Source organism: Lissotriton vulgaris, chromosome 8 (assembly GCF_964263255.1).
Source record: "Lissotriton vulgaris chromosome 8, aLisVul1.2, whole genome shotgun sequence".
Lineage (NCBI taxonomy): Eukaryota > Metazoa > Chordata > Amphibia > Caudata > Salamandridae > Lissotriton > Lissotriton vulgaris.
In genome coordinates this window covers 1,174,180,286-1,174,205,819 of record NC_141696.1, presented here as the reverse complement: position 1 = coordinate 1,174,205,819, position 25,534 = coordinate 1,174,180,286, and the positions used below count along the sequence as shown (strand labels likewise).

The following is a 25,534-nucleotide window of genomic DNA, read 5'->3' as shown; positions in this document are numbered from 1 at the left end:
AGGGGGCGTGTCTGCCCAGTGGAGAATGGAGGAGTTGGGGCCTGATGTGACATGAGTGTACTTATGCAATCAGTCCGCCAAAACCCAAGCACTTATAAAATCACCATGCACTCTCCTTGCAGGACTTTAATCATCCACTCAGTACCCATGTACTCATGCAATGACCCAGTGTAAGAAATGGGGGTTACCCAAATCTCCAAGGGGGTAGCATGGCATCAAACGGGCAGGCCAAACTTCGAGGACATGTGAAGCACTCACGCAGACGACACACCAATCACACTACAAAAGAGTCACGACACCACCTTTGGTTGGAAAATAATAAATTTAGTGATATCTCCAACCTGCAAGGTAAAAAAGGAACAAAATAGTGGTAATCACAACAGGGCGCCAACTGGCGCCAGAGCCAAGTACATCAGGGGGAATTATCTACATGGGACAAAAGGGTTGAGTCCATAGCTGAAATAAAGCAGATTGTGATTAAATTATCAGTAGACCTGGGGCCAATTTGGCGGGGCCAACTCAGGCTCTCATCCTCAGGGGTAGGCTGTAATTGCAAAATCCAACATTATGCATAAATACACCTCATGCGTTATAACGCCAATCCCCACCCCTGTAAGGGAAGAACAACAGAGCAGTACAGCACATACTAGACAGGAGCACCTGTAAGAAATCAGTACGGCAGGCTCATTAACAAGGGGCATAAACAGGGGCCTGGAATAACTCATCAGGCCAGCATAGGGGCACACCTGCAATAAAAGGGCATGACAGCATACCAACACCCATCATGTGTAAAACAACAGTACACTTGGACCTCAATAACCTTAGTGTAGGCATAAGATTAGCATATTCTCATTAGCAGGGCAGCCTACAATTCAAACTAGGCACGGAAGCGCACCACACCTTGACAGGTAACATAGAAACGCTGCGTTACCATAGGGCAACCAGCATCCTAATTAGAAATAAATATGGCAAATAACCATTGCAGGACTCAGGGCTAAACAAGCCATTAACAAACAGGCTGAGTTACCCAGCCCTTCACTCCGCAGTGCCTAACACCTAGCCAGGGGTTAACTTGTCCCTGTACCAGTCCAGGGGCCTAACTGAGGTCCTTGCCCAGTTCCAGGACTCTCTCGCTGGTGAGTTAGGGTCAACAAGGCCCAACAACAGTCTCCCCAGAGAAGGGGGGGGCGGGCACCGACCCTGTACCCCGACTCCGGACCGCTTCAGGTGCAGGTGCCCGCTGCCAGATGGGGCACCTGTAAATTCAGGGTTGTTCCAGGGGCGGGCACCGAGTTATGCCCCGACACACCCTCCAACTCCACTACACAAAGCCCCACTCACCGGTCGCTTTTAGGCTGCTGGGTCTGGGCTCCTCTTCCACTGGGGCGCAGACTCCTTTCCAGAGGAGGGGACAGGCACCGGCAATGTGCCTCGAGGCCCCTCCCTCCTTGTGGCATCACTCGGGCCTCCCCTCTCCTCTCGGGGGCCCGGGGGGGGGGGGGGTCACTGCATCTCTGTGTGGCCCCAACGGGGCTTCCTTCACTGGTTCCCACAGGTCGGGAGGCGGGGCTGGCACCGGCAGTGTACCCCGGCCCCGCCTACCTTACCGGCCCCTCGCGTGGGGCACAGACCGGCGGGGTGGCCTCCCGCTCTGGTCGCTTCTCTCGGGGCTCCCTCCCTGGCACGGGGGCCCCGCAACGGCGCATCGCCTGGGTCCTCCCTCCTACACGGGGACCCAGGGCTTTGTGTCGCTCCTCGCGGCCTCCTCAATCCGGGCCGCAGACATGCGAGGTGGACTCCCGCTCCGGTCGTCCTTCACAGGGCTCCCTCCTGACCACGGGGGCCCTGCACCGAAGCTTCACCCGGGTCCTCCCTCCCTCACGGGGACCCGGGGCTTTTACTCCGCTTCTTCCTGTCTTCCCGGCCGCCCGGGCAGGCAACCTCCTCCCTTGTCAGGGGCCCATAGGGACAGCAGAAGGGGGGTTTATAGGGGTGCAGGGCCCAGCTCACAGGCCCATGTTGCGGTAGCACCTCACAGCAGGTCCCCTCTCTTCCTTGTCCCAGCGCTGACTGACTTTCTGGTGGTACTTCTCCCTACTTATACCCTCCTCCCTCACAGAGCCAGCACCTTCCGGAATGTTGGGGAAAACTGGTTCACACTGGCTCAAGGGGAGGGGTTGAGCACCCTGGGTGCCAGGCTTCCCTCCAAAAGCTAGGGGTGGCTGGGTATTAATAACTAGACCGCCAACCTAACGCAGTCAGGTGGCAAAACCCAGGGCCATGGCATCCATTTTAAAAACACAGTACATTTCAGTCAGGTGCATTTTTAACATGGGGGAATATTTTCAGCACACCATCTAACCACATTTAATTTTACAACAGGGCAACTCTTACCACACATGGTCCTTATATGTTTAATACCATGGGGGAGACATTCAAATTAGGGGGGGGGGGGCGAAAAATTTGGGGGGAAAAGGCCAAGTCCAACATCCAGGCACTAACTCTTGACAAATACAGAGGAGGTCATGCTAATCACAGGGATACCCCAACGCATAGTGTTCCCTAGTGTATGTAGGTGTTTTCACTGTATTCAAAGTGTCTTTTAGCATAGCACTGGCTCCGGTCCTGGTTAGTCAGAGTCAGTTACCACCAGTACCTGTCAGTAAAAATTTGGGGGCACAGGAGGACTTTCTGGTCCTCTGTTGGTTCTTTCTGCACATCTCTTCCTTCTTCCTGCACTTTTGTTCATCTTTCTGGACTTCTGTTGACTCTTTAAGCAATTGTCTTGCTTCTTTCTGCGCTGTTCTTCCTCTTTCTTCACATGTCCTACCTTTGTAGGCATAGTTAGAAATTAGCATTTAAACAAACATTGAATTCACTGAAAAAACCATAGGTTTCAGGGACGTTATAGTTACAAATTAGCATTTAAAAAACCTTTGAAATTCACTGAAAAAACCATAGGTTTCAAGACGTTATAGTTAGTTGGACATTTCACTCATACAAAACCATAGAAATTCCGCTGTTGTGGTTAGTTGAGCTAACTATAACTCGCGCCCCCGCAATGCACTGCTGATGTCACATATTACATCATTCATGACATGGTCAGTGACATCACTGATGACATCACTGATGACATCATCCACGTGAAAATCTGATGCACCTCCTCATATCTTGATAAAACCTTTGATACACCCACTCTAAAATACAGACTACCATTTTCGAAACAATAGAGACACCGATACCAGTTACTACATATGCACTTACTGATTTATAGATTTACACACGCATCCACTCATTCACCCATACAGTCACTCATAAATGCAGTGACTTATCAATACAACACTATTATAGGCACTCATACACCTATACAAAAACTCACATGCCGCTACTCATCCAGAGTTAATCACACACCTAGTCAGTCATGCAAAGAATCAATCACACTTCTATTTAGTCACCTATACAGTTATACACACACACACAACCACACTTATTCATACAGATACTAACATATACTTACTCTCTTATACAATCACTGATACAAGTACTCAGTGATCCATACAGCCACTCTCACAATCACTGACTCTCACATATAGTCATTTATATACTCCAACTCTCACATGCATTGTGTTTTACATATGTAGTTACTTGGACATGTAGCACTGAGATATCCATTCACTCACCAACACACCCATACACACACTCACCGACCCATACAGTTGTTTCCACATGCACTCTTGAACCCATACACCCAGTGAATGAAGTACTTACACATCTATGCACAGAGTCACACACCTCTCACCCACACACACACTCAGGCACCCATACAAATACTCACGCACCCAATCAATAACCCATATAGAAACTCATGTAGCTACTCACCAACCAATGCTGCAGCTTACACAACAACAGACAGACTGATACAGACATTCACACCGTATAGTCACTAAACAATACATTCAGTAAGACACATTTAATCACTCACTTATACAGTTAGTCATGCACCTACTAAATCCTCCATCCAGACCCTTATACACCCACTCATTCTTCAATACAACTTAATATATATATATAAAACATATTTAAACTTTACAGAAACACACAGTCGCTGGATGATGTCATCAGTGATGTCACTGACCATGTCATGAATGATGTAATATGTGACGTCATCAGCAGTGCATTGCGGGGGAGTGAGTTATAGTTAGCTCAACTAACTATAACGGCGGAATTTCTATGGTTTTGTATGAGTGAAATGTCCAACTAACTATAACGTCCCTGTAACCTATGGTTTATTCAGTGAATATATATATATATATATATATATATATATATATATATATATATATATATATATATATATACATACATACATACATACATACATACATACATACTCTCCCCGGGGTGGTCTTTCAACATATTACCCAAACCTATATGTATGTTGATGATAGAAAAATCTATTTCTGGCTTGAGGAAAGGACAACCCATAGTGTACAACTCATCAAATGGTTTAAGCTTCTTCGTGCTCTGAAAATTACCTCTGACAGAATACATCAAAATCGGCGACCCGCATGGTAAGAGAATGACACATCAAAACATTAACATTTGGCTGGCCAAGAACCCCAGATCACAATCCCAAATCACAAAGTGAAAAATCTTGGGATCAAATTTAACCCGTTAACCGCGGCGCAAATTCCGCTGCGGTACACGACTTTTAATGAGTGGGCTGGTCCGAGTCGGCCAACGGACATGCGCAGCACTAGCCAGGTAGTGCTTGAGACATCCGTTGGCCGACACGCGTGCCCGGAACTAGTTAACTTGTACCTCCTATTCACGTCACAGATCTGTGTTGTAAAGAACACCAACTTTTAATTTATGATGCTTGGGGGAATAAGAACCTTTGTCCAAACATGATATCAGTTGAAATCACAAGGGTCTAGTATTATTACAAGTAGACTAATGGAGCAGGGATGTTGCAGGGGCTTAAAACATTTATTTATAAACTGTGGTGGATTAAAAACCAAGCTGCCAAACTACTTTTTTCTGAAGAGGAATAAATGCATTGTCATTCCAGCGTTGAAATCCCTTAATTGGCAACAAGCGAATCTTCGAGATACGTTGATCATCCTTTGCCTCACAGGACGAGGACAAGGGACAGAAGTACCTTCAGAATCTGTCATTCATTCAAATCCCGCAAAACCACCAAGATCTAGCCCCTTCAAAGCTTTCCACCCTGGCAATGTCATAAAGAGAGCATAGAGATCAGTCAACCTACTAGTGTAGTCGGACAAACATTTAGAAAATTGTTGCACCTAAAATTCGAAGCCTCACCCAGTCTGACCTCTTTAAAAAAAAATCAGAAAAAAGCATGGTTCAGTCAAGCTTTCCCCAGCTAATTGATCAATATCCAGACCAATACCCCTTACGTACGAGGGTCTGAACCATTACAGTTAACAAAACAATGTGACCCAGTCAGGCTCCTGCTTCTGTTAAAAACATATAAGAGCCTAACAGACTAAGTACTACAAAGTCCTCTGAAGGCGACACATGGGCGACGTATAAGGTACCAGAATAAAAAATAAAGATATATTTAACAGTGCTGTATCACAGCTTAACTATACAATCTAGGGCAGATATCTTCCTCTTACAGGAAGCATGAGAAATGGATGTTGGGCAGTGTTTCACTTCCAAATATTGGTACCACATGCGTGAACAGCCATTATATGTTTCTAGAAATGCAGTTCCAGTTTATACAGTATAAGGAACTCCTTAGACCATAGCTGACACCTAAGCAGCTGCATAGCATCTTCCCAGTGGTGCCAAATTCTTGCTCCATATGTTGTGGCCCGTATGCAGGCTTGGTAAATATGTTTCGGATGTTCTCCAGATCTCGAGAACTAATAGAAACTTGGCTCAAGTGATTTACATGAACACCAGTTATATCACACAAGGTCATATTCATTTTTTTTGTTTTTAGACACAGGAGATTAAGTGGTTTGCCATGTTGTTGAGCCCAAGCTGGGACTCGACTTGGTTTCCCGATGCCAAAATCAACAACTGTGGTCATAACGCCACATCCTCTCTTCCTACATAATGACCTTGTAGGAGTCATGCTGGGCTTGTATAAAATGTCGGAATTTACTAAGTTTGAGAACAGATTTGGCCTGACTGCTGGCCAAACGACAGATAGCCATGTCTTGGAAGACAACTAATTCTCCTGTTAGCACTTGGATGAGAGAATTGTTGAAAGGGCTACTGGCAGAGGGTAGCACGTTGGCTGTTCAGTAAAAGTAAACCAGGGGAAGGGCAATCATGTCCAGAAGGGACAAGACAGTTATTGTCTTGAAAGCAAAGCCAGATAAAAGGTCACCTTCTGACAGAAGCCTTGGAGCTAGCACGTGGCTATAGTGGTCACTAAAGAGGAGTGTATGACACAAGATTGTCTGCAAAAGGACATGTGTATATTGCTCTTTTTCTGTTGAATGAACATGTATGAATTTGGTGGGCTGTTAAAATTCTTAGGATGGGAAAGCTATGACAACTGGATTAGCTAGATGAAGGGGACCTGCCCATGTTAAGTGAGCTTGACTACTCCTTACTAGAAATGTGCGTTCCTTTTGTGTGACCTACTGAAGTTTTGATGTTTAGCACAATGTTTATGACACCTAGCACATTTTTTTATGCCGAAGTGTGATCGTTAGTTGTTCTTTTAGTATTGGTATGTATATGAAAAACATGAGAATGTGCTGTTGTAACTGTCATGAAGTAAAATCAGTAAAGTGCAAATAAAGAAATATGAAAAAAACTCCAAGATACATAAGATATTTCTACTGTAGTCTGCGATTCACAGGTACAACTTCTTATACATAGGTAGAGCATCATTCAACTAGAGGAACTGCATAATGGAAGGTTCAAATTCATATGTCCACTGCAGCCTTCTATGCACAGTGGTCTATTCCAATATGCCTGCACAGACTCTTGACGAGAACTTTAGGACATCATCATTCCTGTGCCTCCTATTTTAGGGGTCTGCATTTGCATAGAGGACACCAAGACAGTAGAGCCAGACAGCTGTGAGGCTTGAAGGACAGGGTCAAAGGGTTTGTGGGAAGCACTGGCAGTTCTTGTTCGAGCAGTGAGCAGTTTATCCACAGTAACTGATTTCACCCAACTAGTTTCCAACCCAAATATCTAACAACAGAAACAAAGTCACCTGATGTTCGAGACAATTCTGCAATTTCGTCTGGATATGTTCCACTAGTTACCATCACGAAAAAAAAATATATATTTTGAAACAGTAAAACATTGTCAATTTCACTCCTACGAAGTGACAGAAGCCCGATCCTAACTGGGGATGAAGCATGGCAATTTTGACATGCTCATCTCTATCCTATAGCACTGTCCAACATCTACAAATGTGGAGCTATCCTATGCAGCTATAGAGGAGTTTGGCTCTGGTTCACCCCTCGGCCATCACCTACCCAGCCGGACATCTGACATTTTTTTCCTCGTCTCCCCGTAGTGTCTTTCACCTGCATTCCTTACCCCTGTTTACCATTCCCCCTCTACCTTTCACTCCCCTTAAGACGTATGTACGCGCTAATAACTCATATTATTGTGTAATCTCATGTTTTTCTCCTATGTCTATACTTGGCTATGTAAATATGTAACCTGTAACTTGCTGATCCTCATGTAAAGCGCTCTGATACCTCCGGGTATAGCCAGCGCTTTATAAAATGTTGCAAATAAATAAATAGCCTGGCTGATGACGGCTGATTAGCCAGAAACCGGTCCCAGGATGCTTGTTTTCGGTCCAGGGAAGACATGGCTTGGCAGTTTGGGCTGGACTGTTCCTATGAGGCACAGGGTCAGACTGATTTGCATATGGCCATGTCTGAACTAGGGTGGCGGAGTGAGCTAAAGAATGATGATGGATTAAACCCAGATCAGTTGACTAGGGGTGAGTGCTTGCAATGTTCAACACTCCGTCCATCATCCCCTTTGGTTTTGCTTTGTTCGCCCTAGGTTGGCAGGGTATGCCCAGAAGTGGGTCCCTTGCTCACTTTGCCACAGGATTCAAGCTAGCCTGGCTGATGACTGCTGATTAGCCAGAAACCGGTACCAGGATGCTTGTTTCTGGTCAAGGGAAGACATGGCTTGGCGGTTCGGCCTGAACTGTTCCCATGAGGCACAGGGTCAGACTGATTTGCAAATGGCCATGTCTGAACTGGGGTGGCAGAGTGAGCTAAAGAATGATGATGGATTAAACCCAGATCAGTTGACTGGGGGTGAGTGCTTGCAATGTTCAACACTCCGTCCATCATCCCCTTTGGTTTTGTTTTGTTCGCCCTAAGTTGGCAGGGTATGCCCAAACGTGGGTCCCTTGCTCAGTTTGCCACTGGATTCAAGCTAGCCTGGCTGTGTTGTAAATGAATCTCGGACCCTAGTATAAATTTCCAGATTCATGCCCTTATATAGGTATACTTTATCATTTCCTTATATAGGCATAGAAATCATTACCATATTTGGCCTAAACCATACAGCCCAAATACGGCATGAATACTTCCAGTAAGCTCCAAGAATTAACAACGTTTTCTTGGAAAAACCTGCCTTCAGCAGCTCGGGACTTCCCCCTGCTTGAATATTAAGTTCTCCTAGAACTCCCGGCGTTTTCCAAGAAATGAGCCTTTGAGTGACGTTATTAAGTCCAAACATGTGTCAAACTCGGCACCTTCAAAGTATAAATATGCCTTGATTTGCCTAAACAAACACACGGTGGTTTGGAGCAGATCGACTATCTACTTGCCCGACGCCCTGCAGCAGCAAGTGCCGAAGGAAGCCGACCCTCCAGCAGACGCACTGCGAGAAACTGTCATTTCTCCTGCCGAGAAATCCAGCTCCAGTGTTTCCAGGCTACCCTTGCGGGTATCTGGGAAATCGAGCCCCAAGAACGAGATACAAGACCTCCTTCATTCTAGAACAAAGGTACGGAGCTGATTAGACCTCTTAGAGAATTATCGGAATCAGATTCCTGGCAGAGAACTCCTAGACTTAAACTCCTCCTCTTATACTCCCTCCCTCTTATCAGACTTAGGTTAGGTACACCTAGGTAGGCATATTCTAGAAGCACCAGTTGAGTATTTTAGTCATCCTTTTATCGTTGTATGTATTTTATGTATTTTATACATTTTATGCACTTTATGGCTTAGAAACCATATCATGCTTTTACAGTACTACTTTATAATACTGTTCGTATTATATGCATTGTACTTCATAGTAAGCTTTACTATTGTAGCAGTTCATTTTCAATGCTTGAGAAAGAAGACTGTTCAATAAATACCTTTTTATTGAAAACGACCGTCTCTCTATTTCTCTCGCACCTCTGGTGAAACTAAGCATGCACGATTGACTGAGTGAAATAGATTTCTATTGTTTCCGAGACTCTAGAGATTTGATTTCTTATTCTTGGGATACAAAGTTGTCATGTTTTATGCGGTTGTCAGAAACGAATCCCTTCTTGTTTATTCGAGAAAGTTTCTAGTGACCTCTGAGCTAGCTGGCACTCACAATTAAGTAACCGGTAGAGACCCAGTAGACCTCAGTCCTACGTCTACAGGATATATTATTCCAATGCGCAGAGCCTATTGGAAATATAGGAACTACACTACAGCTGATGACGGCTGATTAGCCAGAAACCGGTCCCAGGATGCTTGTTTCCGGTCCAGGGAAGACATGGCTTGGCAGTTCCGGCTGGACTGTTCCCATGAGGCACAGGGTCAGACTGATTTGCAAATGGCCATGTCTGAACTGGGGTGGCGGAGTGAGCTAAAGAATGATGATGGATTAAACCCAGATCAGTTGACTGGAGGTGAGTGCTTGCAATGTCAAGTCAAGTCAAGTCAAAAAGATTTGTATAGCGCGCTACATACCCGGAGGGTCTCAAGGCGCTTGAAGAAGGGTGGGGAATTACTTGTCAAATATCCAAGTTTTAAGTTGCTTTCTGAATGTTAGGTGGTTCTGAGTGAGACGAAGGTGAGTGGGGAGTGAGTTCCAGGTTTTAGCTGCGAGGTAGGAGAAGGATCTACCTCCCATGGTGGTTTTATTGATGCGAGGTACGGTAGCAAGGGCTTGGTTGGAAGATCGTAGCTGGCGAGAGGGGGTGTAGAAGGAAAGTCGTATGTTGAGGCATTCGGGTCCAAGTTCGTAAAGTGCTTTGTGTGCGTGGGTTAGGAGGCGGAAAGTAATCCTCTTATTGACGGGGAGCCAGTGGAGGTTTTTCAGGTGACTAGAGATGTGGTCTTTACGCGGGATGTCTAGTATGAGTCTGGCTGATGCGTTCTGGATGCGTTGGAGTTTTTTCTGGAGTTTTGTGGTGATACCAGCGTATAGGGTGTTTCCGTAGTCCAGGCGGCTTGTAACCAGTGCATGTTTTTCTGGTTTCGGTGGGGATCCAGCGAAATGTTTTTTTGAGCATGCGAAGAATTTTGAAGCATGATGATGAAACGGCGTTGACTTGTCTGTTCATAGAGAGTGAGGAGTCCAGGATGACGCCCAGGTTCCGTGCGTGGTCCGTTGGGATGGGTGCTTTTCCAAGGGCCTCTGGCCACCAAGAGTCATCCCAAGCGGAGGGGGAGGTACCTAAGATAAGGACTTCTGTTTTGTCTGAGTTTAGTTTCAGACGGCTGTGCTTCATCCACTCGGCTACTTCTTTCATTCCTTCATGTAGGTTGGTTTTGGCGGTGTTAGGGTCTTTGGTGAGTGATAGGATCAGTTGAGTGTCGTCCGCGTAGGAGATGATGTTGAGGTTGTGATGGCGTGCGATGGCCGCGAGGGGGCTCATGTATACGTTGAAGAGGGTGGGGCTGAGTGAAGATCCTTGTGGCACACCGCAGATGACTTCGGTGGCCTCTGACTTAAACGGTGGGAGGCGGACTCTCTGAGTTCTTCCGGTGAGGAACGAGGTGATCCATTCCAGTGCTTTTCCTTGGATTCCGATGTTTCTGAGGCGCTGTAGAAGGGTGCTGTGGCAAACTGTGTCGAAGGCTGCGGAGAGGTCGAGGAGGATGAGGGCGACTGTGTCTTCATTGTCCAGTAGAGTTCGAATGTCGTCTGTTGCTGCGATGAGGGCGGTCTCCGTGCTGTGTTTGGCTCGGAAGCCGGACTGTGAGGAGTCGAGGGATTTGTTGGTTTCGAGGAAGGCGGCGAGCTGGTTGTTGACAGCTTTCTCGATGACTTTGGCTGGGAATGGAAGGAGCGAGATGGGGCGGTAGTTTTTGAGTTCGGTGGGGTCAGCTGTGGGTTTTTTCAGAAGGGCGCTAAGTTTGGCGTGTTTCCAGCTTTCTGGGAAGGTGGCGGAGTTGAGGGAGCAGTTGATGACGTCTCGGAGGTGTGGTGCTATGATGGAGTCTGCTTTGTTGAAGATGTGGTGAGGGCAAGGGTCTGTGGGGGATCCTGAGTGGATGGAGTTCATCAGGCGGATGGTGTCCTCGGTAGAGATTGGGTTCCAGTCATTAAGGATGTTCAAGGGGGGTGAAGGTCCTGCAGAAGGTTGGGTGGGTTGGTCTCTGGGTCGGTTGTCGAAGCTGTTGTGGATGTCTGCGATTTTGTTGTGGAAGAACGAAGCTAGGGAGTCGCAGAGGGCTTGAGAGGGGGTGATATCATTGGAGTTGGCTGAGGGGTTGGTAAATTCTTTGGCGATGTTGAATAATTCCTTGCTGTTGTGGGCGTTGTTGTCTAGTCGGTCTTTGAATGCGGCTTTCTTGGCAGATCGGATTAGTTGGTGGTGTATGCGGGTGGCGTTTTTGAAGGCGTCCCTGGTGCTGGTGTTTGGGTCTTTTTTCCAGGCCTTCTCGAGGGAGCGACAGAGTTTCTTCGATTTCTTAAGATCATCGTTGAACCAGGAGGCGTTTTTGCTGCCTAGTTTGATTTGACGTTTTTTCAGCGGTGCTAGGATGTCGGCGCTGTTGGATAGCCATTGGGTGAGGTTAATGGCTGCATGGTCGGGGTTTGAGGAGTGGGCAGGGGGGTTTTGAAGAAGCGATGAGGAGATTTGGTCGATGGTGATTTTGTTCCAGTTTCTTCGCAGAGTAGGTTGAGGATGGTTGTGAGTTGTGGTTTTATTGTAGATAAAGTGTACGCAACTGTGGTCCGTCCAATGGAGAGTAGTGGTGTGACTGAAGGAGACATGTTTGCTGGAGGTGAAGATAGGGTCGAGTGTGTGACCTGCGATGTGGGTGGGCGTAGTGACAAGTTGTTTGAGTCCGAGGTTGGCGAGATTGTCCAGAAGGGAGGTGGCGTTGCTGTCATTGCTCTTTTCCAGGTGAAAGTTGAGGTCTCCCAGTAGAATGTATTCCTTGGAGGGGAGGGCGTGTGGGGTGATAAAGTCAGTGATAACGTCGCTGAATTGTGCCCGGGGTCCTGGAGGTCGATAGAGGAATGTACCTATGATTGTGGTCTTGGGGTCGGTGTGGATCTGGAAGTGAAGGTGTTTGGCGCTAGCAAGGTTGACGTCTGAGCTGGTTGAGATGCGGATGGAGTTCTTGTGGACGATAGCGATACCTCCTCCTGTTTAGTCGGTGCGGTCCTTACGGATGATCTTGTATCCTTCCGGGATGGCAATAGTGATGTCTGGGGCTGATGAGGCGTTCATCCATGTTTCTGTTAGGAAGGCGACGTCGGGAGAGTTGGTGTCAAGTAGATTCCAGAGGTCGATGGCGTGTCTGTGGACCGAGCGGGTGTTGAGCAGGATGCATTTTAGGTGGTTGGAGTCAGATGTCTGTTTTGTGTTCGTGGATGAGGATTTGTTCTTGGTGCCGTCGAACTTGCAGGAGTTACAGGAGAAGGGTCCATGGGTGTGTCCAGGAGCGGCTTGGGCGCAGTTGGGGAGTCGGCCGGGGTTAAGGGCTAGGAGGGTGGTGGCATCGTAAGTAATGCGGGAGGGGTGGGAGGGACGGGGGCCAGGGGGTCTGGCGCTGGGCGCGGTCCAGGCGCGGACGGGCGTAGACGGGCTTACCTTTGGCGCACCTTTGGGGCGCGACCGCTGCGCGTGGACGCTGCGCGCAAAAGCATCTGTCATAAATGGTTGGCGGGGGGGAGGGGCGAGGGAGGGTCAGCAGGGAGGCGGGGCGGGCTGTGGGGGCCGGTCTGAACAACAACAACAACAGGCGTAAGATGGCGGCAGCTATGTAAATAAACGCAACTTGCGTTATGCTGAGGCTCAGGTGATTGACAAAGCTTGCAGCTGAAACGTCCTCTATAAATTAATGTTAAAGATGAAGCGCCGACAGTACAATGCCCCCAAGCGTTCCTATTTCTATTAGTAGCTCTATGAGCGCCGAGTCAGCATTCCCCAGAAGCTATTTAAAATGTCCCAATTAAGAGTGGCAGCACTCGCGCTGCAGCGCTATGCAGGCAAATCAATTGTTGATAGAAATAATGCAGGCAGATGAAAAGCAATGCAGTTTAAATAACGATACCGCACAGGAGCAGGCAGCAGGGCAAAGGGAGCAACCGTTTCTGAACTCGTCAGGATGCTCACACTCCTCATGTTCAACACTCCGTCCATCATCACCTTTGGTTTTACCTCTGGGTATAGCCAGCGTTATATAAAACATTGCAAATAAATAAATAAAATAAAATAAGTAAAATACAAATGTATATGTAAACTCTTTTGTGTCAATTTGCTGAACACTTTACATAGAACACTTTTACTGCACAGGTAAACTGTCTGTAATCCCTTTCAAATTACGCTCAAATATGTAGTGAAAAAATACTGCAAAACATTTAACATCTTACCTCATCTTCCTCATTTGTGTCTGTCTCTTGATTAATCGGTTCAGCTAAATTGATTTCAAATTTCACTCCCGCCTGGAAAAGAGTTGATGCATGATTACTACTCATGAAGTATTTTATCAACAAGGGCCCGCAGATAAGCCACGTCTGCCTACACGTAACTTAATATTTATGCAAACCTACTCACGCCAATGAGATTAGCAGTTGAATAATCAGACTAAGTGATAATCTGTGGAACATCTTGACCAACACCTAGTAATGAGCCAGTCTGACATCCTTTATTACAGTGGCAATCACAACATTACTCAGGCAGTAGCCCGAGGAAGGAACAAGAGGCCGTAGGATGCTGGTGGACGGTCAGCCTCCAGTTAATTGTAGAACACACAATTGAGACCGTTCCCAGTTTAAAACCAAACCAAAATACAGCAGCAGGGAGGCGGCGAGGTGATCGGTGTAGGTGTATTCTCAGGAACATCCCCGGCCAATGGCATAGTGTGTCCATAGGGATTCCCCAAAAGTCACAAACCCCCCTCCCTCCCATGGGGATAATCGTCCTTCCCAAAGGGTCCATAAACCCTGGCAGTGGAGAGTGATAGTGGTTACTCCCACAGAGTGGCACTACCGAATCGCTTTTCGGTAAGGTTGGAGCCCCCATTACATCTGGTCCTGACGAATGCCATGTACCTATACGGACAAACGGCAGAAACATGTTGACCTATCTCTAAAATATTTACACAGCGGTGACGGGATGATAGTATCCTCATTCACCGCACTCTCTATTTTAACTCCGCACAGTCTCCCTTTGAATAAAGGATCTATGGGTGTACTGTGATGGTTTTTTAATTATCACTTTTTCCTTTCTGGGCCCCCACTCACTTAGAAGTGCATCCCTGTCTCCAGGTGCATGCCCGTCCTCTACCAAACGCGGTTTCTGGAGGGCGAGGGCTGGCAGATGATGAAGCATGACTCCGGGTGGAGTGTGATGCCAGTCTATCAATTTTTGTGAGATGCCTCACAACCATTAAGCACCTCACCCTTTTTGTTTTGGTTTGGCTTTAAACTGGGAACGGTCTCTATTGTGTGTTCTTCCCTTTATTACAGTCCCAATTATGAGTCTTTTAAAGGAAACCTTCATGATTAATCTTTTTCTGTGCTTAAGTTAGAGGTGGTAAAAAAAAATACTCAAATAAAAGTGGGAATATCAGTGCTCTAAGAACAAACTCCATCACATGGATAGGACTGTTGACTAGTTACAGGACGCCTCACAGGAGAGGTTAGGCTACAGTAATTAACGCAGGAAAGTCACTGGATTACTTTGAGCAGGGTCAGTTATACCTACTACATATAACAAACAAATTGCCAGTTGTATTGCCACTACACCACACAGGCCTATCTCTTATATTTACAGGAAAAAGGAGGTGCACACTCCCTGGGGTCTGACTGCCATCAAACCCCCATATCTGGTTCAACAAAGGAAAGGCAACTCCAATGTTCAACCCTGTTAGACCCTGACAACATGGGCATGAGATCATTTTGTTAACCATTTAGCACCTTCTCAAAACTTCACAATAGGTTTTCAGCTCTGGTAATTTTACCATGAGTGTTTGGAGTAAAAAATCACTTACATCACTGATAAATTCACGAATTACAGTAATTATATGGATGTACCGGCTATGACTAAGCTTGAGTTTCTTCTATTTTCTTATGTTCTCAGGATTAAGCCCCTGATGAAGGGTAATGCCCGAAAATGCATTGGGCCTATTTAGGTTTTTGAACACATCGTATTAATTATAATTATATAAAATGGATGTTACCAAAGCAAGTAAATGTTACCAAAGCAAGTAAATGATAGAAGAAAAAAGGAAATGAAATAAAAGAATTCTTGGAAAAACTTTACAACATTTGAATATACTTTATTAAATCAATACTTGAGTACTCACCCCATAATTTGGGGACAGCGCAATCAGTGAATTATCCATCCTCATACTCAGGAGGATTCAACAAACAGCACCAATCAAACAATTGAAAATCAACTTACCTAATACACCAGTGAGTATGTGAGTCCAATTCGAGTACGGATCAATACATTTATTTCCCATTCAGGCAAGGATCAACTAAGCAAATTCCGTGGTGACGGTTTGGAAATGTTCCACAATTAGTGCATTAAATGAGCACAATATCCAAACCAGAAGGCCCAGCCAGTGATGTATCTATTGACATTTTTGGGCACAAACTGCACAAATTTGGAAAGTTAAGGAAAAGAAAAGAATAAGTGAATTAAAAACCTATCTGGTTTGGATATTGTGCTCATTGCACTGATTGTGGAACATTTCCTGAACATCATCACGGAATTTGCTTCGTTGGATCTTTCTAGTGTCTGGAGCAAAGCAGGAAATTCTGTGACTTTTAGCATACCACTAGGGTCTGTTCCATTGGTTCACATTTGAGGTACTGCTGATCAGGCATTGACTGAGCTTGAGCGTTTATGATTTTATAGTTTGCTGCAGAGAGAACATCAGTCTTGCAATATCATTCTGCACTCCATATTATACTTTGTTTTAAATCACCTCTTAAATCCCAAAAGTAAGCAGGCCATAAATGAAGGCCACAATCTTCTTCAAGCCAGTGCATATAGACCAATCCCAAAATAAATGCTAAAATGATTACTGGTTAGATGGACCCCCACATTACTGGGAAAAAATCCAAAAAGCAATCAGCCTATAACCACTGAAGACACCATTGGTAGATTAGGGGCTTTCCTCCTAATGCAGTACCTGCACATCATTATGGACTTTTGCTGACCAACAGAGGTGCAACTAAAGCATATCCACTTCATCCAAATGTCTGCTGCTCAAAGGAACAGCTTCTTCTCTGTAACTGTGGATTCTTAGTGCTGCCTATTCTGTTTCCAAGGGCTGCAGTGTAGAAAAAACGACACTGCTGGGGTTAATCAATGTTTTTATGCTACTGAGATTTCTTCTCGTAGGATGCATTGTTCACTAAATCACTCGTCACCAGTATGAAGGCGGGGAAGTCTACACAATTGTGGAGTGCACAAGCTGATTTATTGAAACAAAGTCCTAGACATGTCACGGATACAATTAATCTGTATCAACTTCTAGGAAACAACCCACCAGGAATATGTTGGCAAGAGCTCAGCCCATTATCTGATGAGCTGTCTTTAACTCCCCCTGGTGGGATATTCACAACCAACATTCCACGTACATCTACATGCTCAGGTCCTGGAATTACCAACGTAAGACACAGGACTAATGGAGGCAGGACATAACACAATTGTCAGGTTCGGAATTTAAGTTAACGCAAATGTATATAAGTAGGAGGAAGAGGAACAGTAGTGTATGAGGTCCATTCTGCAGACATATGCAAGTAACAATGTAAGACTTCTGGCTATAATTACCTTTCCTTTATGTTTTTTTTCCAATTCCTTTCGTTCTTTCCAAGTCTGCATTCTTATTGCTTTCAAATTCATCTCCATATCCTGAAAGCAACCAAACATTATTGAATTTATATATATATAGAGGAAAGCAGGCTTATATGCTAACCATACCTACGATCGCTACAAGGCCAGGATTACATTGACATTTTCACCCAAGGAATGAATTGCAAATTTCGAGATTATACATTGTTGCCGCTACAGAACAACCAAACGGACCAAGAGGAAAAGAATGACATTCACCATCTAAAACCAGTAAGAGCAACTGTTTTTCATCAAATCTGAGAGTCTGATGGTCACCCCATCACAGTGGATTTTCAGTGGCCTAACTCCACCCCTACTGCCTGTGCCACAGAACAGTCAGTGTTTATCCTGACCAGAAGTAGCCTTTGAGGAATTATTTTACAACTGCAACAGACTCACCGCACAAGCTACATACCTCCAAGCTATTACTTCTCAATTTGTATACTCCCTTTTCACTTTAGCTATTTTATATAAGTTCAAATTGTACTCTATTCCCATGTTTTCTCCATTTTTAGCTTTTTTCACTCCTGTATGTCAACCTTCTCACGTTTTGTCTTTTCCACCACATACCTGCTGTTTCCTTCAGATTTTTTTTATCATTCGCCAGTTTTACCTCTCATCTTCTTTTTACATGTCTTTTTCTACTTTTTCCAGATCTTGTACTTCCTTGTTTTCTGTTTTTCGATTTTCTTTTCTAAATTTTGAATATTCAGTTAGTGTTGAATTTCAAAGAGATAATCTGTTTAGTTAATAGTAACCGAAAGTGGTGTGCATTGCTTAAAAAAATATAAATACCTAAATAATAGAGTGGGAGAGAGACAGGGAGGGAGAGAGAGGGAGAGAGAAGGATGGAAGGAGGGTGAGAGAGACAGCGAGAGGGAGACAGAGAGAGAGAGAGAGATGTGTGTATGACGGGTCTGGTAGCTCAGTGAACGAAGGCGTCCGCTGCAGGGACCTGTGTTCAACCTCATGGTCACAGTTTTTTTTGTTGCTCTAGCCTCGCCCCCTACCCCACTGACCCCGCACCCACCGGTGCGGCCCTCGGACACAAACCACACTGTAAACTCGGCCCCAGAGAGAACGTTTGTGAGTACCCATGATCTAGGGCATACATGGAATCCTGGAAGGTCCAGAGTCCATAACTACTGGATAATGATGGTGTGGAAGGGGGTGTACATGGTAACACGATCCACAACCAAATCTTTTGGAGGAAATGCTACAAAAATCTGGAACTCCATCCCACCCCACATCAGAACTGAGGAACTGGCATCAAGGTAGAACAATATAGTTCCTATAATTAATGTGTTAGAATTAGCATGATGTATCTAAACCTATTAGTATAGGCACATACACATTAGCATATTTCCATCTGTCATGTTCAAGAACCTTAGCTTGCATTGGCCTTTGCATTTTACGTTTTGTTGTCCCGACCGACGCCATTTTGTGGCCTAGCTCGGAGTCCTGTATTAACAGCCCCCGTTCACTTCCCTATATTGGAAAGCATTCTCCTGAGAAATACGCCAACTGTTGCAGAATTGCTGTTTCAGCTCGTTAGGCCCGTCAAGGTTGTAGGTAGCAGAGGAGGGCCTGATAAGCACATTCCGGGAGGGGTGCGGGGCAGGCTGTTCAGAAGCTGGCAGAAGGGAGTCACCCGGCCGACCTTGCTAATCTAGGATGAGCTAAACCAAGAGTGCTTTGTCTGCCATATATGGTCTTTCCTTTATGCACCAACCTGTACCAGCTTGTATTTTTCCATCTTGGGCAATGATTCTGCAAATGCAACTGTATATACATGATGTTCTGATAATGTGCCAGCAGTCTTCTTGGCGGACCTCGTGGGGTTAGGTCGCAAGGAGCTCCTCTGGCAGAGTTTGTCTTTGTCTAATAAATGCTTGGACCTTCTACACTGCCAACCGACTGAATATTGGTAATGCAAATGGGATTGGTTGTGATGATAACTGTAATTGGGAGTTGGTGAATATTTTTCAGTACTTCAGTTGGCGACTCCGCCGGGACTCCGCGTTGGGGTCGTCCCTCTGTATCTCAGAGAATGAGAGGGACATTAAAAAGGGGTACTTTCGATCGGGGGGGAATTGCAGAATAAACCAACGAGAAATTGGGGTTTTGCTTTGCCCCTCCGGTGGAGAGGATCTCAGCTGCTAGTGACCTCACGCCGGAGTCCTTCGGGTGCGACCCGAGAACCAGCCACGTTGGCCTTATTGAGAGTTGGCAGTGGAGAACGTGCAATCAAACCTGCGTGCACCAGGTGAGTGTTTTGTCCTGTCTTGTGTTGGATTCTGGACTTGGTACTTGGCATTTTGGTGACTTGTAGTCACGGAGATACTCTGAAAAGGGGGTCTGACGGGGCAATATTGAGATTGCACGTGTAGATGCCCCTGGTTTGGCTGTTGCGGAAAACTGGAGATAGCGATTACACGCCTTTCTTGTGGGAGACTGCGGTTCGCACTTGGGCCGGATTGTCCTCGGGAACGCCGACAGTTGAGATTGGGTAGCGCTCGGACAAATCTGGAGCAGTGCTTGCAAAAGCAGGCTTAGCCAGCATAGTCCGGGAGGTGAACCATGAATACTGCCGGATGGCCTGTAGGTTGGTCTGTGGTTTAGAAACCTGTGTAAACTATCTCCAGGCAGTCTAAGGACAAGACTGTTATTGAACATTAATTTTGTGGTTTTTTGAATATTGCATCGAAGAGTTCTCCACGGGCAGGAGTCGACGGGCTCTGCCCTTTCCGGTTGCAGGATATTGGTATACCATTTGTCTTTCGTTTGTATACAACGTGTTTTGTTTTATGTATGTTAGAATACGTACGTTGAATGACTGAAAACATGGCCATGTGTTTGATGAAATTGTGTTGAATACAACTTGGTTCAATTTTCTTGAATAATAACCTTTGATTCCTTTCCAGCTGACTTGGTATAGAAAGGGAAAATGCTGTGTCTCAGCAAACTGTGCTTTGGCTGTTTCCGCCCGGAGAGCATGAGGTTGGACGAAAGCCAACCTTCTCCTCCGGAAGGTACACCCAGCCACGATATGTATTGCAAGCACGGTATTGGTCCCCTTCTCTTTAATTCCTTGTGGCATAAGTACACCAAGGATAACATAGAATTACAGTGGCCAAATTCTGGATCTTTTGATGAGAAAAAGATTCAGTATTTACAAGAACGTATTTTCGTCAAGCGCAGCCGACAGGCTATGTTTGATACTCTGAATAAGTGGCAGAAAGAAGCAAAAAGGAGACGTATTAGATCAGAAAAATTACTTAAGGTTCAGCAAGGGCAAGCTATTACGCAGAAAGCTATTGCGCATGACAAGAGTGAAACTGAAAAGAACATAGAGATAGAAGATAGACGATTTAGGTTGCAGGTCGACAAAAGCTATGTAACAAGAAATGAAGCTGAAGACGAGATTGAGGATCTGCTAGATCAAAGACCTCCTCCGCCATATGCCCCGCAACGCATATACCCTGCGGTCCCCGTCCAGGCAGCCGCTGTACCACCGGCATCGGCACCCGTGGATCAGAATTCCACCACCCCTAACCGTGACACGACCATCCCGTTTCCCTCGCGTGGGGGAATGGCCACTCTTATCCCTGATTCTAAATTGACCTATCCATTCCCCCGAGTACAATTGAGCGTACCAAGTCCCATAGGGGTCTCTTAATCAGCCAGCACCACGCCCGGTGTGGCAGATCAGACTCCGAAAGGGGTATTAGGGGGGTTGGAAGGTAAACGGTTATTTACCAGGTCATCCGTGGCCTATGGAGAGAAGGAAGCGTTAGCTGATCAAGCTGTCCAATGGATCAGGAATAACGCATATACAGTAGAAGACATATGGAGCACTGTGAAAGATTTGGAGCCCGTAATGCAACAACACGTGGTGTTTCAAATGTCGAATTCCCTCATCTGGGCTTGGGAGGTCAGCTTTAGCAATGGGAGCGCTCCTCAAATATTGTATGAGATTCGTGATTGGACTTATAGGTTTAATTTGAGTCCGCAGGAAGTGTATAAAAACGTAGTCACTATGGTCCAATATAGGGGAAGATTATTTTTGAAATGTCCCCAATGGACTTCAGAACACCCCTTGACTCAGTGGACCTTGCAGCACCCCATGCGAGAGGTCCATCCCATTTATCATCCAGAGGTTCCCGAACTGCGCGATGATAATCAGGTCATTACTCGGCAACGAGTAGACGCCAGGTTTCAGGAGCAATGGGTGTACACTCCATGGAAAAGGAGTGAGGTCCTTTCATTGAAATCCCAACTGCCCGACCCTCGCAAGAACCCTACAGCCTATTACAAAGAACTGACCGAGGCTGCTGCCTCGGCTATTATGACATTAGCAGATATGGAGCTGTTCTTTGGTTTGCTTGTGCCTGTGGATATATGGCGACAGGTGCACGACTCTGATCACGCCGAATTAGGGGGTACGTGGGATGAGCTACGAGTATGGGACAGGGATCGCAAACCAGGAGACAAGCCTAGGGTTGAAATAACATCCTTACCGGCGAGAATTATCGCCTTTATGCATACTCTGATACCTCCGAGAAAAGTCGATTGGGACAAATTGACTGCTTGTAAGCAGAAGAAGGACGAAAGTGTGTCCGATTTTTTTACAAGGTTTGAAGGAGTTTTTATCGATTTTAGTGGACAAGACCTAGCAACAGAGGGTGGAATTAGGCTGTTTGTGAATAGATTTGTTACGAACTTGGCCCCAGAAGTTTCCGCGCGTCTGCAAGCAGCGGAAAGTACCTGGACTACCTCTACCCCTTCTGTAATTTTGAGCATGGCCCAGTACTACGAACATAGAGAGAATGAATGTAAAGAGAAAGTGGAAAAAAAGGCCAAGAATTTGAAAACACGAGTGCTACTGTAGCAGGTAGTGCGGGGACAAGGAGGGGGAAGAGGAACTCGGGGACCCGTGTCCCGAGGGACGGGTGTGGGCCGAGGCGCGGGCGGGGCTCCAACTGTGGGTTTGAACCAGTGTTCCTATTGTAAAGAGGAGGGGCATTGGAAAGCACAGTGTCCACTGTTACTTGCTCAGAACGGAGCAGTCCGAGGGCGAGGACGTGGACGGGGAGGCCCTGACCGGAACGATCTGCGCAGAGAAGAGGGTTCAGGCAAGTCTGAGCGTAATCACTTCGATAAAGGTCAAAACCGGCAGTACTATCATAACGATTATGAATATGAGTATCAGGATTCATATGCACAAGCATAGGACAGCCAGGGACAGAGTAGGGGCCAAGTGTCGATCCCAGTCAATCAAAAGGGACCCTATGTAAAAGGGGAGGTGTTGGGGACTTCTGAAAATTTCCTAATTGACACGGGGGCAATGAATAGTTCTGTTGCTCGATCGTTGGTTCCAGGGGCGACTCTGTCTGGGCAAAATAACATTTCAGTGGGATTCTCGGGAGTCCCAGTGGTCAGTCCCATTTCCAAACCTCTTCCCTTCTCGATTGGCCCTGCCACCGTCGACACTCCACTTTTGCTTAACTCACATTGTGGAGAAAATTTGTTGGGTTTGGATATGTTGAAAAAGCTAAACGGGACCATACATTGTTCTGCGGATGGGGTATATTTGACGATCAGACCTTGTACTGAATACCTGAAACAATGCTTTGCTAAAAATGAGCCCCTGCCCCGGGAGTTCGATGGCATCCCAGCCACACTTTGGGCAACAGGGGATGCTGATGTTGGTAAGTTGGACATTCCCCCGGTTCACATCACGTTGAAACCAGGGGCGAAACTGCCACGCATTCCGCAGTACAAGATTGCACCGGCGGTGAGCGGGCGTTGCTATCTATAATTCAGGATTTGATCGACAAGGGAGTGGTGGAAGAAACAGACGCAAATGTGTGCAATAGCCCCATTCTTCCGATTTTGAAAAGGAATTCTGATTCCAGCATACCAGGACAAGATGCTGCTTACCGTTTTGTGATTGACCTTAGAGCTGTCAATAAGATTGTGGTGCCGCAGTATCCTGTGGTGACTGACATTACCACCATCCTTACGATGATTCCACCAACTGCGCAATATTTTTCGGTCATTGATCTGAAGAATGCCTTCTTCAGTATTCCCATTCATCCCGATAGCAGGCAGATTTTCGGATTCTCGTTATCTGGCCGCAGCTTCCGCTTCTGCAGCACACCACAAGGCTATACTGAACGCCCGAGTATATACAGCCAGGCCTTCAAGGCTTTGCTGGATGACTTGGACTTGCCTCAGGGTAACGTCCTACTGCAATACGTGGACGATCTCCTGATCGCTTCGGATACGGAAGAGGGTTGCAAGGATGCGACCGTTAAGTTGTTTCATCATTTGGCTGCAAAAGGAAATAAGGTCTCCCTGTCGAAATTCCAATACTATCGACAGGAGGTGACCTACCTCGGTCATCTACTATCGAAGGAGGGTAGACGACTAACACCTGAACGTATTACTACCATTGCTACAATGTCTGTCCCTTGCACGCAACGCGAAGTTCGCGCTTTTCTTGGCATAACCTCTTACTGTCGCCAATGGATACCTAATTTTTCCCTTCTTGCTAAACCTCTGTTGCATCTGACTACTAAGGATGTGCATGAACCCCTTCCCTGGACGGATGAATGTCAGCACTCTTTTGAATCTTTAAAAACTGCTCTTTGTTCTGCCCCTGTCTTGGGCACTCCTGACTACCGTAAACCTTTTGTACTATACGTGCATGAGGTCGATGGTTGTTCACTGTCAGTGTTAACGCAGGACTTTGGTGGTAAGCAAAGACCTTGCGCCTATTTGTCAGCTACATTGGATAATGTCGCAAGAGCACTTCCAAGCTGTCTGAGGGCCACAGCAGCTGTTGCGGTGGCCATCCGGCAGTCAGAAGGACTCGTTTTAAATTCCAACCTAACAGTGATGGTACCGCATGCTGTGGATACATTGCTAAACAAAACAAAAACACAGCATCTCACAAGCGCACGCCTCACTGGATACGAGTTAACACTATTCGCACCACACATCACGATCACCCGGTGTGCAACTTTGAATCCGGCCACCTTGTTGCCACTCCCTACGGGTGAGCATAATGATGACATACATGATTGTATTTTTCGCACCGAAGAAGAAACTAAAGGCAGGATTGATTTAACAGACACCCCCCTAGCTGAACCCCAGGGGGAATTGTATGTAGATGGGTCCTGTTTCAAATTGGCAGATGGAACAACAACAGATGCATATGCAATTACGACTCTAAAGACAGTAGTCGAAACATTTCGAGTCCCGCATCGGTCAGCCCAAGCAGCTGAACTCTTGGCCCTCCTGCGAGCCTGCGAATTGAGCGAGGGACTTGAGGTCAACATTTACACTGACAGCCAATACGCCTTTGGCGTGGCCCATAGCTTTGGGCGGCTGTGGAGGGAGCGGGGTTTTCTTACTTCCCATGGTCAAAAGATACAGAACGGTCCCTTGGTGCTACGATTGCTAGATGCCCTCACCTTGCCTAGCCATCATTAAATGCAGTGCGCACAAAGCAATAGTAGATGAGGTGGGGGAAGGGAATGCCTTTGCGGATCAGGTGGCCAAGCAGACAGCACAGTCCCTAATGTCAAAAATGTTTGTGAATACTTCTGCAAGGTGGGTGGAGGACTCTGAGCTGTTCGATAATACCATGGAAAGTGTAAGGGTGTTACAGCAGGAAGCTACACCCGCCGAATTGGAGAAATGGGAAAAGGAGGTAGGAAGATTGGATGAGAATAATTGCTGGGTCGATCTGACAGAGAAACAAAGATGGTTGTTGCCCAACGCACTAGTGCAGGCCGTTGTAACTATGGCGGATGGTCCTGAACACATAGGAGCGAAAGGTATCTGTGGGCTTTTGGACCCAGTTTGGAACAACCCTAACATTCAAAGGACTTTCCGGTTGGTCCAATATTGTATCGTGTGTCTGCGACACAATCCGGGGAAGGGAGAAAATGTCTTGAGTGGGAATTTTGCACCCCCGACACTGCCTTTCGAGGTACTCCAGATGGATTATATTCATATGGAGCGCGTTAACAACTTGAAATACGTTTTAGTGGTTGTCTGCGCCTTTAGCAAATGGGTTGAGGCCTACCCCACCAAAGAAAACACGGCAATGGCCACAGCAAAAGCCCTCCTCAAAGAATTCCTGCCCCGCTTTGGTTTGCCCCGCTTGATCTGGTCAGATAACGGGGGACACTTCCATGGGGCCCTGGTTAAGCACATCTGTGAAGGCCTACAGATCAAACAGAAATTCCACGCTGC

The 25,534-nt window shown here is 46.2% G+C and overlaps 1 protein-coding gene across 1 annotated transcript in view; it reads right to left on the bottom strand.

Annotated features, from left to right (window-relative positions):
• Window positions 1-25,534, bottom strand: part of NEK5 (NIMA related kinase 5) — a 416,861-nt gene that overhangs the window by 98,133 nt on the left and 293,194 nt on the right. The window contains exons 17-18 of the mRNA XM_086935035.1: window positions 17,207-17,287; window positions 13,792-13,863 (exon numbers count right to left, since the gene is read on the bottom strand). Coding sequence (XP_086791161.1) covers window positions 13,792-13,863; window positions 17,207-17,287 — 153 coding nt within the window. The remainder of the gene's footprint in view (window positions 1-13,791; window positions 13,864-17,206; window positions 17,288-25,534) is intronic.